This window comes from Pseudonaja textilis, chromosome 10, assembly GCF_049901715.1.
Source record: "Pseudonaja textilis isolate UNSWEBS1 chromosome 10, rPseTex1.2, whole genome shotgun sequence".
In the NCBI taxonomy this organism is placed as follows: Eukaryota; Metazoa; Chordata; class Lepidosauria; order Squamata; family Elapidae; genus Pseudonaja; species Pseudonaja textilis.
The window spans coordinates 10,754,149-10,768,347 of NC_141999.1; the positions used below are offsets into that span (position 1 = coordinate 10,754,149).

Below are 14,199 nucleotides of genomic sequence, written 5' to 3' on the forward strand. Positions count from 1 at the left end.
GAACGGCTGCAACTCAAATCAGCCGTTGGCCCGCGCGCCACCCAACGGGTCCCCTCACGGCCAACCGGCGCTTCGGACTCAACAGAGTCGACTCCGCGGAATCTCGGCTCGGCTCCGCCCCCTCACAGCCCCGCCCCCTGATTACCCCCCCCCCCCGCCCCCCCCATACGCGCGTGCCGTTGCGAGAGAATGACGCAAGCCGGCAGCCGGGGCGGCGTGACATATACGGAAGGGCGAGTCCCACCCCTGGCAGGAGAGTCGTGGCGGCACCGCCGAGGCGCAGGCAGGCGCGAGCTGGAGCCCGACAGGTGAGGACTGGCAGGGGACGACGCAAGCGCGCGAAGCGATTTGGGTGGGGTGGAAGCTCCGGCCCGGGGCTGCTCCTGCTTTGGCGCTTGCCGGAGGCAGAGGGTGCCGTGGAGGACGCCCCGCGGTTTTCCGGCTTGAATGAAGCGGGGTGGGACTGGAAGGCGCGGGGTCCGCTTGTGCCTCTTTTTTTAAGGGGGAAAGGTTCCACCGCGGTGCTTCCGAACGCGACCCCAATGGCGTGTAGACGGGTGTCCTCACGTCCACGTGCAAAGAGCCCTCTCATTGAGGGCATTCCCCGGGCGTTTCATTTAATGCATTTTCAGGACCGGCGTGGAGGGCGGTATGTCCTAAAGCTAACCTGACTGGACTGGGTGAGTTTGCACAACAGCGCCGAGCCCCACGGAAAGAAAGCGTAACCAAGGTTAAATGCTCACTAAGGTTAGCATGCTGTGTGTGCCTATCCTCCCTGGTTGGCTTGGTTTGGGCTTAACAGCCCTTAACTGTGGATTAATCTGATCATTAGTGATGAAATTAGTAACGCTGACCTTCGTATAATAAGTCTCAATCAACGCACCAGGATTTATCCTGAAAGGATGGTATTTCTCCATCCTAACAAATCCAAGCATTGCAAAAAACAACCCAACCAGTGGAACAATCTGATGTCAATTTAAGTGTGTACAAAGGGGAGCAAGATTCCATTTTATGGAACAGATGAGATTGCATGATGATGTACATTTTATTTAAATTGGCTTCTGTGTAAACAGTAAAAGTCTGAATAGTTTTATACTTCTGCACTTGTGAAACAACTAGAACTGAAAAAAGTGTTCATATGACATGAGTGGGTTGTATTTTACAAAAAAACCTCTTAATTTATTGCATTTATAAATATTATTTGCAAATATTAACCCTTAATTATATTTTTACTACAAAATGAAAAATATCAACGATACAGTTAAAGTTAGTCTTTGGGAATACTGTTTCCCCTCATAGTAATGGAAGCTAACATCCTACCTAAACCATTAGCTCTGAGGCAGCTGTTGCACCTGGCCATCTTTGTCTGGGCTTTGAAATGAGCACAGCTAGGCCTGGCTCATATTTGAAGGGGGCAACTATACAAAATTCCCAGAAGAATTTTGGCTGCAAGATTAAAAAAAAGAATTCCTTGAAGACAGCAGGTGTAAATCAATTTGAAATTGTTGCCAAAAATACTATAGACTTTTGGGCGGTCAGAAAGAAACCAGTTTGAGTAAAGGAGTACTTTAGCTTGGAAAGGGCCCATAGAACACCCCCCACCCTTCAAAAAGGAATGCCATGCTTCTATTCCTGTCATTTCACTGAAACAACCATGCTTATTATGAGGTTTCTTTTTTTCCTCCTTGTGCTTAAACAAAGAGATAATTTGCAACATCTTCTGATGAACTGGCCCAAGTTGGGAATAGAATTTACAGTCTCCCCCTTTCTACCCTGATGCCTTAACTACTATACCAAACTGGCTTGGTTGCGTTAGTTAGAATACTTAGGTGGAAATCTATATTCTCTTTCCCAAGCAAATGACAACATTGGGGGAAAGGGGTAATCTAGCCCAATCTGTTATCCCTCAAGTGAGTATAGCACTCAATACCCAGCCAGCCTGGCCTTCACAAGTTCCAGTATACAAAACAATTGGGAAGGCAGATGGTGCTGGCTTTCATACGTGAAGAGTTGGTATACTTGTGGATCCAAAGGTTCTTCTCTGTCTCAGAATTCCTGCTCATTGACGTTTGTTCTCTTCATTTCAAAGACGTGTTCTTGAGGGAAAGCGCCATGTCGTGGATAAGAGAAGGCGAATTGTCCCTATGGGAGAGATTCTGTGCTAGCGTAATAAAGGTATGTGCTAACTCAATGTTATCTTCAGTTACTGAAATGCAATGCTTACCTAAGAAATATTGGATCACAATTTTTAATATTTAAGGAGAGGAGGAACAGCATTCTTCAGATGAAGCTCTTCCAGATGCTTTGACCTCAACATCAGTTATTCCAGTCAGCTTAGGGGGTCAGATGGTAGGTGTCCTTGTCCAAAACTTTGGAAGAGATCACAGTTGAGAATTGTATTCCTAGATGATGGTTAAATTGTGCCAGCTAAGAATTGTCTTCCTCTTCATGTAGATTCTATTTGTTAATGTACCTTTGAGTAAAAAGATGCAAAAGCAAATTTCTGTGAGGCCAAAAAAATTCTGCTTGCATACAGTGGGCAGAAGAATGCTAAAGCTTGTAACTCTTACATAGCCATCAATAATTGATTTGGGGGCAGAATTGCACAAAGCTGCCACTCACTGAATTTAGGAGTAGAGGAATTGTTCATGTCTGCTGTCCTTATTGTATTTTGCAAGTAAATGGCCAAGTTATGTTTCCAGAATTCGAAGCTTTGACATTTTCATGAAGATGGCAGCTTGAATCTTCATGCTGCCATCTTTATATTCTCATTCTATTCTGGGAATCATTGGTTTTTTAATGCCTGCCATAGTATTTTATGGAAGGGAAGGTGGGATTTACATTTAAAATAAAACTTGCATCTTATAAGAGTATGTTAGTAAAATTCCAGGATGGTTCTGTAGTCCTTCCACTTGCAGAAGAAGTAGCTTCTAAACCATATTTCCTTTCTCTGATCTTCTTCCCATCTCAGGAGTGATGGTTCTTGCAAGTTTTTTATAGGATTAGAAGTACAGAGGTATTGTGATTTTTCTTTCTTTCTCTCTCTCTCTGCCCCTTTTCACGCTTTCTCTCTCCCTCAAAAGTATTTCAGGAGTATAGAACTGCAGCTCAGTCAGCTGTAGACTCATTGGTCAGAAGCAGACTTCATGATTTATTCCTGGGATACTTCTTAAGGAGGCCAGAGCAGAGAATTCATGTTTCAACTGTAGGGTCATCTCAAAATAATTCTGGTCTCACTTGTACATCTCTTGCTCTCAGGCTAATATTTCTTGCTTCAATTCCAGGCAGGGCCAATGCCCAAGCACATTGCATTCATCATGGATGGCAATCGTCGTTATGCTCAGAAGCATAAAGTAAAGAAGCTGGAAGGACATTCACATGGTTTTGCAAAATTAACACAGGTAGGAAGAATCTTTCCTGAGCATCACATCAAGAATGCAAAGATGATTATCTCAAAATGATTACTATGACATGCCAAAGCATGACTCCCCTGTTAAAAAAAAAACTAGTAGGAATCCTGTAGCTCCTAGTTGGACTAATTTCAAAAACTCTTTGAAAGTGATCAGATTGGAACTATATTAAGAATCTGTTCCTTGCTCAGTTCACTCATGGAGAGGAAGAAATCGCTGCTAACTCAGAGAGAGAGAGGGAGAAAGAGATCTTTTTTCGTCTTTGGATCTTTCTAGATTGGATGTTCATAATGTGCAAGGGAGAAATTGATGATGTGCTACATACATGTACCAGGATACCAATTGTGTCTGATTTTCAGGTCATCAACACGTCAGTTAATTTAGCAGGATGCAAAAAGGGCATCTGGAAAGCCTCGTGCAACCTGCCATCATCCCATTTTTGTAATATTAGTCTTTGAAATGTTACTAGGCTAAAAAAAGAGGGAGTTATCAATTCTGTTTTTTTTCTTAAGCAAGTTGATTACTTTGCAAGTTTTAAGGTAATAATTTCACCCTTTAAATTTCTCTAAATTTTCCTCACAAAATGGGCTTGGTCCTAATTATTTTTGGAATGTGGTCCTTGAAGTTCCATGTAAAACCTGATGCAGCACTTGAACCCGTAAAAATTGTACACCCTTCATTTAAGAGAAGAGAAAACATATTGCTAAACAGCGGTAAAGCTTTCTTGCATCAGCTGTCTAAAATACCCAAAAAGTAATGTATAATTATAGTAGAGCCTCAGTTGAATGGATCAACCGCAGTGAGGAAATGTCTGTTAAACCCAAACATAGGCTGAAACACAAATTATTCAAAGCAGCTTAATTAAATTACACAAATCACTGCCGGTGTTCTACATTGCATCATTTGATAATGTGATGCAAATGACATCTGTAGATCACTAAGTGATATAAAATTAATTTAAATTGCCACCTTCAGATTCAGTTGGAATGGACTTGCCCAATAGTTGGGAAGGTGATATCTAGACAGAAGTGTAATCTATTACATCCACTAAATGGGGAATTTAAACCAAGGTTTTATTCTATTTCTGCCTTAACTTGTCTTCCTCTATAGACATTACAATGGTGCTTGAGTTTGGGTATCCGGGAAGTCACAGTTTATGCCTTTAGCATTGAGAATTTCAAGCGAACCCAAGAAGAAGTTGAGGGCTTGATGCAATTGGCTAGGCAAAAATTCATCCGTCTTCTTGAAGAACAGTAAGATTTTTTTTTTTTCTATTCCATGATTTTGCCATGATTAAGTGAATCACCGCAGTTGTTAATCATGTGATCATGATTTGCAGGCCTCCTTGTCGGCTCTCCCATTGACTTTGCTCATCAGAAGCAAGCTGGGAAGGTTGCAAGTTGTAATCACATGACCATAGGATGCTGCAATAGTCATAACTTCAAGGACAGGTCATAAGTCACCTTTTCAGTACTATCAGAACTTCAAACTGTTGTTAAACAAATTGTCATAAGTCAAAGACTACCTGTATGATTGTATATATTTCTCTTAAATTGTTTAGAATGTGCAAATCCCCTTCACATTCAGTCAAGATGATTATTATTTGCTGAGTTCATGCATCATGCTAAACATGGTTGAAGAGCCTATAACGCAGGTTCATGCAGCATTTTAAGCCAAAACCATATATTGTGGCTTTCTGCAGTGCATAAATTCAGTGACAAACCAATATATATCAAATTATTTAATATTTTGCATTTTCGCATGCAATTACTGATATTCCTGGCCAATTAGGTGCTTGGTTATTTAATTTTTGGGAGGGAGCTGCATCTGAGAAGAATGTGAGCAATTTGACAACTAAGGACAGATATTGCTTATCCATTCGCCTTTGGAATCATGAAGAGCAGTTAAATAAATTAATGCCATCGTGTGCAATAATAGGCGACTTTTAATCCACTACATTAATATATGTTTGCTAATTTTAATGCATTTGAATAGAATAATAACTTACCAGGTATTATATGAAAAGCCTGGAGAACCTGATAGGAAAATTTCAAATCTCTTGCTGCCTTACTATTATCCATGTAGCTGCATTTCCTTTCTTGCTCATGAGGAAATCTATTTGATGTATGTTTCTCTCCCCATGTCACACATCTTGTTTCAAGCTATCAGCTTATTTCTGAATAACCAAGTCTCAGTTATGTGATTTTATATATATTGCTTAGTCTTGGCTTCCTTTTTTTAAGAATTCAGTTTTTCTTTTCCCCTTTCCTTAGAGAGAACTTGGAGAAACATGGTGTGTGTATTCGAATTCTTGGCGATCTGACCCTTCTGCCACAGGATATCCAGGAACTGATTGCTAAGGTTGTGCTGGCAACTAAGCATTATAACACGTGAGTTTGTTTCCAGTTTCTTGAACTTTTTCTCCTACTCCCGAACTGCATACTTTTGTTTTTTTCAGATCAAGGACCATGCTTCACTAGGCCAGAATTTTAGCTTGGATCCCACATCCCATATAGAGAGCTAGCTACATAGTGCCCTTTTTTGACCTCCCATTCTCCATACAGTATCTCCAATTATCTCTCTGTTGCCTTTCTTTTCAGAAGCATGTTCCAGCAGATTAGGGTTCTTAAGAAAGCTCAGCATGATTAGCTCAATGGGTGGCCCTAGTTCAGGTTCTCTCAACTACAGTGACCAACCACCAAGTAGGACTTTAGAGCACCCGGTATTTCTTTTGTTACTTCCCTACACCTAGTATATAGAGGAACATTGCTTTTGTACATGGAATAGTTCTTTAGCTGTCTGAACTAACACCTTCTTAAGCTGTTATTTATTGTATGCTGTCCAGAGTCACGTTTTGTGACATGGGTGGCTGTGTAAATATGATTAATTAAAAAAAGGTAGAATGCTGAGTCTTGATTACAGTCTAGATTTGCTTGTTCAGTAACCATAATATGATTTGTTTAACTTTCACATAGAATGCTGGGGAAACAATCATGCTTGTAAATTTGGAATACAGTATGAGCTAACATGTTAAATGAACCCAATGAAGTGTGGATTTGTTTAATTATCATGTTAAGCCTATGGTTTAGTGCACTAGTAGTTTATTAATTGAGACTAAGTTTGACTAGTTTTACAGCCATATCTATAAAGTTTAATGCAATGTGTGAACACTGTCACAGAGGACTCAGTGGCCCCTTTCTGGCAGGCAAAGTAAGGTCCATGGGATTAGGTTGGTTCCTTCAGTACAATGTCATCCTTCCTACTGGGTAGATACATTCTTTATTCCTTGGTCTGCTTCCTCTACAGTCTACACAGTGAATAATCTATCTTTATTTTTCACATTCAAAGGTGTTTCTTGAACATTGGCTTTGCATATACATCAAGACAGGAGATCAGTAATGCAGTGAAAGAGTTGGCTTGGGGCGTTGAAGAAGGACTGCTTCAACCCAGGTAAGGCCCAGATGGTTCCCAAACTTTTTCAGTCCACTGCCCCCTTGGTGCTAGAAACTCATCCTCAGGGCCCTCCACCCAGGGGTGGGATTCAAATTTCTTAACCGGTTCTGTGGGTGTGGGCGTGGCCTAATTTGAGGTGTGGCTTCATGGTCACGTGACTGGGTGAGCATGGCTTGGTGGTCATGTGATAATGAGCATGGCCATGTGACTGGCAAACCAAATACAAGTGGTCCTCGCTTAATGGCTGGCTGCTTAAATTAGTGTTCTAATTTATGACTGACCTCCCCAGAGCTACTTGGCCTGTTTTTGGAGCTTTGACAGCTACACACACACACACACACACACAGTGCCTCCCTTCTAACCCTGCTGGAGCAGGTGATTGGACTAGATATCTCATTCACTTTCTCCTCTCTCCCTTTTTTTCTTTCTTTGTTTTTCTTTCTGTCCCTTCCACCCCCCTCTTTCTTTGTCTATCCCATTTCTTCCTTTCTCTCTCCCTTTTTCTTTCTTTCTTTACTTTCTTTACTTTCTTGTATCTTCCTCTCTCTCTTTCTCTCTCCCTATCCCTTCCCTTCCTCCTTTGCTCTCTCCTACTAAGCTAGGAGACCCACCTGAAACACTCTCCCTTTCTCTCTCTGTCTCTCTCTTCCAACAAGGTAGTCACCCGGCAGCGTCGCTCGTGATGAGTCTCCCAGAGAGTCCCGGGGACCGGGCGTGATAGTCCGTTCATGCCCAGTTCCGCGTTGCCTGGAAAAGCTGGCAGGCAAGGCTTCTGGGTCCAACAAAGGGGCTGCGGGTGGGACTTCCACCCCTCCCTGTTTTGGGGAAAGGGCTGGGAACTTCAAACGAGGCTGCAGCTTTGCAGCCGTGGGAGAAGTGAGCTTCAGGAAAGGTGAACCAGCCCACCCTGACTGGCTCACCTTTCCCTCTGCCACCAGCCGCGGGAGGAAGGTAAGTTTGTAGGCAGTCAGGAAAGCCCAAACCACAGCAAACAAACTTACCTTCCTCCTGCGGCTGGTGGCAGAGGGAAAGGTGAGCCAGTCAAGGCAGACCCGTTGCTACTCAGCTCACCGCCAGCCTGCCTCTCGTCGGTTGCTGGGGCTTGCGGGTCATGGCTGCTGAGGGGGAGTGTGGGAGGCAACCAGGAAGCACAAGGCTTATGATGCCGGCATCGCCCCTCTGCCAGCCGCCCCTCTGAGCGCTTTAGCTGAGTGCGGGCTGCCGCTATGCAAGCTCCATGGGTGGAAGATCTGCTCTCGTGAGGCTTGACTCGTATCATTCTCACAGTGGCGGCCCACATTCAGCCAAAGCACGCAAGCTGGCAAGTGGTAGAGGGAAGGGGCAGCAGGCACGGGGCAATGCGGGAGGCATGGCATCGTGCTCCCTGGTTGCCTCCCCCCTACCCCTAGCCGGCAAGGCCCAGCCACTGCAGAGAGTCCAGGAGGGACACAAGCGGCAACGGATCAGACCTGGCTCGCCTTCCTCTCAGCCACCAGCAAGCTAGGCAACTGGGGTGAGGGCGAAGCTGAATTGCAGCCTGTGAGGGGCCCACCTCCAGCACTCCTCTGCTGCCCCCCTTGCCTCTTAGCATCCCCCTAAGTCATCCCACCGCCTCCCCAGGGGGTGGTACTGCCCACTTTGGGAACCCCCACTGCCATAGAACATACCACTTACATGGCCCTTGGGTTAGCTTGGAAGCTGTCTGCATTTTTTCTTGAAGCTGTTCTCAAAAATATTTAGTGGGCTAAAAATGAATACGTAAATGTTTAAAGCACGGAGAAAACTTTGAAAGCAACAGATATGCAAAGTGCTTGGAAGAATCAGTCAGCCAGATACTGACAACTTGCCACAACCAACTCACCACAGGACAACTTGCCACAGGATAATTCAACATGAGACAAAACTTGCCACGGGAAAGGAGAATTGCAGCTCAACCAAGCCTCGAGGACTTGAGAAGTTTCAAACCAAAGCAAGACAAGCCTCGTTGCAATTCACTCATCCCTCACTTGAGTTACCCCGCATTGACTTGTCCCATGGCGAGTTGTCCTGCAATGAGTTGGCCAGGGCGAGTCGGCTATGGCGAGTTTTCCTAGTCCCAACACTGGAGCCAGAAATATTAAAAAGGGGGGCAATCAGGAAGGGATCATTATAAAGCACTTGACTCCCTTTATGGGAACAAGATTCTGCTAACAAAGCAAACTCCAACTTTGGTACCACTGGCACTTTCTATATTTTACAGCTGAGTCAGATTATACTCTGAAATCTTTAATTTCAATTATATGCCACTACTTTTTAAAAAATAATTGGCTATATTTGTGCATTTCCAGGTGGCTAAAAATCATGTTTCTATTCATTTATTTATATCCGCCTTTACTATTTTCACAAATAAGGCAGTGAACATATCCAATGCACCTTCCTCCTGTTTTCCTTACAACAATAGTGCTGTGAGGTAGGTTGAGCTGAAAGAAAGAGAAAGGCTCAAGTCACCCAGCTGGTTTTCATGACCTAAGTTGGGACTCACAATCTCTTGCTTTCTAGCCTGGTGCCTGCTGTGGTGGGGTGGGGGTGCACGAAGGGAGACTCAGCCAATCTCAGTTTGTTTTGATTAACCACTAGCTACTGCACTTCTCATTTAACTGCCGGTACTACAATATGTTCCAGCAAATTTCTTGTGAAATGAAATGGTCACTAAATGGTCATGTTCTGTGCCTGACATTTATTTTTCCTTTTTTTGCCTCTTTGTAGGATGGAGAGATTGCTTAAATTTCTATCTCTTCCAGCAAGTTAACAAGCCCATCTATGACTTTAATTATAATGGCTGGGCTGCTGCTTGAAACTGACCAGATCTCTGTCAGTTTCACACTAAAGACTTTTGTTGTCAAGCTCATGAAATTTGGTAAATTCACCCATTTATCAGACAATGATTTTTTATTAACATTTTGTACCATTGTATCTGTAAATGCTGTCTAACTGAAGTGATCTCTAAACAAGGGGCAGCTGTAACTTATTTAGTTTTTAACTATATAAATGATTTTATGAGATCTTTTAGCTCAGAAGTTAAGGTTCTGCCAAATTACAAATTTATCATATAGAAACAAATAAGACATATAATGTCATTGCATATCATAACATTTGAGAGGTAGCATACTATTAAGACTGATAACTACTAATAGTCTTGCCAGAATCCAGTTGACTAATGCTGAAAAAAAGAGTCATATAATTTCTAAAGACAATTGCATCTAAACAACTGATAAGAAGAAAACTGGTACAGAGACAGAAGAAACAAGCATTAGAGTGTGATTTGCTTCATATCAAAATAGTTGTCCAGTTGTGTAAATTGTGTAATATCTGTTCTGCTCATTCTTAATAAATTCCAAACACTGGCGACATTCAAGAAAACCTAGGTGTCCCTTGTTATGTTGGTTTGAAGTCACATAATTGTTTTTAGTTATTTAGCTGCCTATCTCGTACAAGGACTCTAGGACTAGGTGGCTCACATCAATTCATAAAAACATGTTTAAAAACAAGAGTATCCTTCCCCTCCAGGCAACAGACCAAACATCCTCAACCCCCACCGTAGTCCAATGTTTGGGGAAAGAGCCAGGTCTTCAAAGACTAATGGAAGCCTAAAAGGGTAGAGATCATTCAGATCTCAGGTGGCAGGCTGTCCCAAAGGACTGCAGCAACCACCGAGAAGGCGTACCTGTCAGGTCCCATCAGGTGTCAACATCTGAGGAAGAGGACCTGCAGTGTGCCCAATTTATCGAATCTAGTGGGATGGGAAGAAGAAACAGTCTTTCAAGTAACTGGGCCTTGTGCCATGTAGGACTTCAAAGATAACTAGCACCTTTGTTAATATTACCCACTAACTATGAACCATTAACTAATAGTGAATAACTATAACTTTAATAGCCATTAATATTGTGTGAGTTTTGCTCCAAACTGTAGCAATAATAGGAATAGTTATGTGAATTAACATAATTCTTGAATTGCATTTTAAGATTGTTTCTCAAAATAAATTCTGCATGCTCTCTCTCTTATTCCCTCCTTCCCTTCCTCCTCAGTGATGTGTCAGAATCGCTCATCGACAAATGCCTTTACTCCTGCAAATCTCCTCATCCAGACATCCTGATCAGAACATCTGGAGAAGTTCGACTTAGTGATTTTATGCTCTGGCAGGTAAATCTGCAATGTAATATCTCACCCGCTAATTAGCAAAACCGTATTTTCTTGCTTTGCAATCAATCATCTGACATTCAGCTCTCTGGGTTTTGTTGTTGGATATAAGAAAAGACCTTGTGTGATAAACACTCCTCTTAAAAAAACAAAACAAAATCCCCGAACTCTCTTCCTGGAAACTGCTATAATAAGTGCTTCAAAGAGATCATTGAAAAAAAATGTGGCCTTCTGCCATCCTAGTTAAGGAACTACCAAGTAGGTGGGCCGTTATCTGGTTCACAAATGCCCTTTGTTGTTCCTCGTCAATGGTAAAGCGGGGGGAGAATCTTTATACAGTTGCTGTAAAGAGTTATATCTGGGGTTAACACTCTTCTGGAAACTCTTAACAGGCTCTTTCTTCATACTTTTGGCAAGACTGATTTCTATACAAGACGGTGCAAACTCCAGAAAGCAAATTTATTTTAAGCATTTTTGCCCAATACTTTTATATTAGAAATACTCACGAACCTAATTGCAAATGTTGGTAATAAAATAAACCTGCCTTTGAATTTGCAATCTAAACATTCATAGCAAGGAAAAAAGATGGAGGAGGCTATCTTAGGACACTTTTATAACTTTCTGACAGGAACAGTCATAGTTTGGTCTTTCTAGGTTTACTTTCTGTGGCTGATGCATGCTGCCAAGGGCTGTAGTATAGTATACATACTATCATTTAACTATATTCCAGGGCTATAGCATATACCGTCTATACTATAGCACAGCATATATCTCCTTAGTATAGCTGATGCACTGAATGGAAGCGTTGCCGAGATTTTTTTTCTGATATCCCTTCCAATCCTTACACTCTGTGATTCTAAGCTGACTACTTTTGCCCGGTGTTTTTCTTGAGCAGTTTTTAGAGTCCTTGTCCCCAAGATGATATAGGGGACAGAGTATACTGTCCATTTCAGAATCATGGAACAATTGGAAAGGAAGTGTTTGTTTTGAAATAATCTAGCAATGTTGCGTGTTTTGATTACTTTCCTTTCCTTTCTAGTCTCTCTATTAAATGCCTTTTTCTTTTCAGACGTCCCATTCTTGCCTTGTGTTTCAAAGTGTTCTGTGGCCAGATTATTCGTTCTGGAATTTATGCGAGGCCATCCTTCGGTTTCAGATGAACTACAATGCATTACAAGTAAGTCTGAAGAAAGAAAAGGCTAAGTGAAAAAGCAATCTCAGGCTCTCAGCAAATGTACTTTAAATAATTGAACTGTCTGTCCCAAGATTTCAGAGACAGGAAAACAGCATGTTTTGCTTGCTGAGGCTTTTCAGACTAACGTTAGGGGACGGGATGAGGATAGTAGAGAATATTCAAAGGATGATCAGTATTCCTAGTTACACAAAAGGGTTTGGGCATTGGTGAAGCAACAGATGTTGGAATGTATTCAAATAGTTGATAGGATTATTCTGACAGGTCTCTAGATAGTGCCCTGAAGTCCTATACTGTTGGATTTTCAATTCATGGATATTCTTTATTGTGCAAATAGTGACAATAATATGATAATTGCTTACAATACTTTGTATTTTTGACCAGAGGATGAACTTGTCCTATGAAGATATAATTATTTTATTTAAGTGGCTTTGAACTCTTAGAAATCTTAGAAAGTTTGTACATGCAAATCTAAAAAAGGGGTGAAGTAGAGTTCTGGTTTTATTAGCCAGTAGACAAATGGGCTGAATATTTTCCAGCACTGAATTCTCATTGATTCATTTTGGCTTTATAGTAAAAAGTTTAGCAGTTTTGCCCCATCAACCCAACTTGATTTGGAATGAGCTGCAAATGTGCTTCTAATTTTGTAAGTGGGTTTTCTGAGCTATCTCATTCTGTTATGTAAAAATGAATGGAAAAGTACAAACATCAAAGATCTTCAATAGTGACCATGCCAATTGAGAGGAAAAGGTTTGGAAAAAGACCACAAAATTTTACAGGAGAAAGGACTAAAACTTCATTACTTGCTGGCCCAAGGGAATTTTATAAATAGAGAGAATCCAGTGAGCCAAATCATAATATAGTTTGCCTTGTATGTTTTGTACTGACAAAAGGTCCTGGGAATTGAAGTCCAAGACATGTGGAGGGTACTGGTAGAGTGATGCTGATCTATGCTAAGAAACTTAAGTGAATCATTATTGCTTTTCTTTTTGCCAGAAAGCCAGAGATGTATACGTGGAACAAAGGAAGTGGCAACAGTTAGAAACTGATAAGGCACAAGTCTTACAGAAACTGAAAAATGAAGAATCAGCAACCTGTGGAGATACTCAAAAATGCTGGACACTTTTGCGAGAATTCGAAGCTAAACGGGAAGAGAGAATTCAAAGGTTTTTGCAGGCCCTTGAGCACAAAAGGATAGACTTCCTAGAAAAACTGGCATTGGCAGATGCAAGATAAGGTTCCTCTTGAGGATAGGGGAGAGAAGAGGGGGGAAAAATGAGCCAGGTTGCAAATAATCCAATTGCTGCTCAGTGGATGACATGAAATGGGACCCTAGGTTTATTCTATGTGCACATGCACATGGCTGGGGACCATGGCACTTGAAGTGTATGTTTACCAAATTTAATGAAACAAAAGGTATTTGTGTAGAGCTAACAAATGAAAAGAATAGCATCAAATCTTTCTAGGTGCAAAAGTCTGCTCATGCTGAGGGGCTTTGCTCCATATTCTACAATCTGCTGTTTTTCTCTTCCACAATTCAAAGACTTAACCAGAATCCTGAGAAGCTGCCTACCCTGGAATGCAGAGATGCTGCATCTGAGGAGATCAGAGAAAAACCCCATTGCATGCACCCAAGCAGATTTATTCTAGAATAAATTAAATGTTTATTCTTTGTTGCCTCCATTTTAATATCAACTGGTTTTGGACCGTTTGTTTTCCATTCTTGATACCAACTTGTGATACAGATTGTACGTAAGTTTCTCAGGAACATGCATTGTTCCTCTGGCTTTAGTAAGCTAAGAAAATATCATCCTTCAGGTTAACTATATATATCCTTCTAGATTATGGGAATGTGCTGGGTACAACAGGACTTCAAGGTGTTTTTGATGCAGTATCTCAAATGGGTTTGAGAAGGCATTTTAGCTTTAGATAACAGTACAAAATGTCCTTTTACACAAAAGTGCAGTA

At 41.6% G+C, this 14,199-nt stretch overlaps 1 protein-coding gene across 4 annotated transcripts; it reads left to right on the forward strand.

Moving 5' to 3' along the window:
- The first annotated feature begins 156 nt into the window (after window positions 1-156).
- Window positions 157-13,920, forward strand: DHDDS (dehydrodolichyl diphosphate synthase subunit). Of its 4 annotated transcripts, none has more exons than XM_087939674.1 (10): window positions 200-308; window positions 633-747; window positions 2,090-2,175; window positions 3,285-3,401; window positions 4,521-4,663; window positions 5,684-5,800; window positions 6,759-6,860; window positions 10,928-11,042; window positions 12,109-12,216; window positions 13,228-13,920. In XM_087939674.1, the coding sequence occupies exons 3-10, from the start codon at window positions 2,113-2,115 to the stop codon at window positions 13,465-13,467; spliced, it is 1,005 nt and encodes a 334-aa protein (XP_087795800.1). In that variant the 5' UTR covers window positions 200-308; window positions 633-747; window positions 2,090-2,112; the 3' UTR covers window positions 13,468-13,920. The 4 variants fall into 4 exon arrangements, with proteins under 4 accessions (XP_026558335.1, XP_087795800.1, XP_087795801.1 ...); XM_087939675.1 differs by having other exon boundaries at window positions 633-680; XM_026702550.2 differs by lacking the exon at window positions 633-747 and having other exon boundaries at window positions 157-308.
- Window positions 13,921-14,199: the final 279 nt, after the last annotated feature.

Bases quoted from the DNA above. Each gene is read 5' to 3' on its own strand.
- DHDDS (XM_026702550.2), top strand. From the start codon at position 2,113: ATGTCGTGGATAAGAGAAGGCGAATTGTCCCTATGGGAGAGATTCTGT. The intron at 11,043-12,108 runs GTAAATCTGCAA...TTTTCTTTTCAG, and splicing joins GTGATTTTATGCTCTGGCAG to ACGTCCCATTCTTGCCTTGT. The intron at 12,217-13,227 runs GTAAGTCTGAAG...TCTTTTTGCCAG, and splicing joins TGAACTACAATGCATTACAA to AAAGCCAGAGATGTATACGT.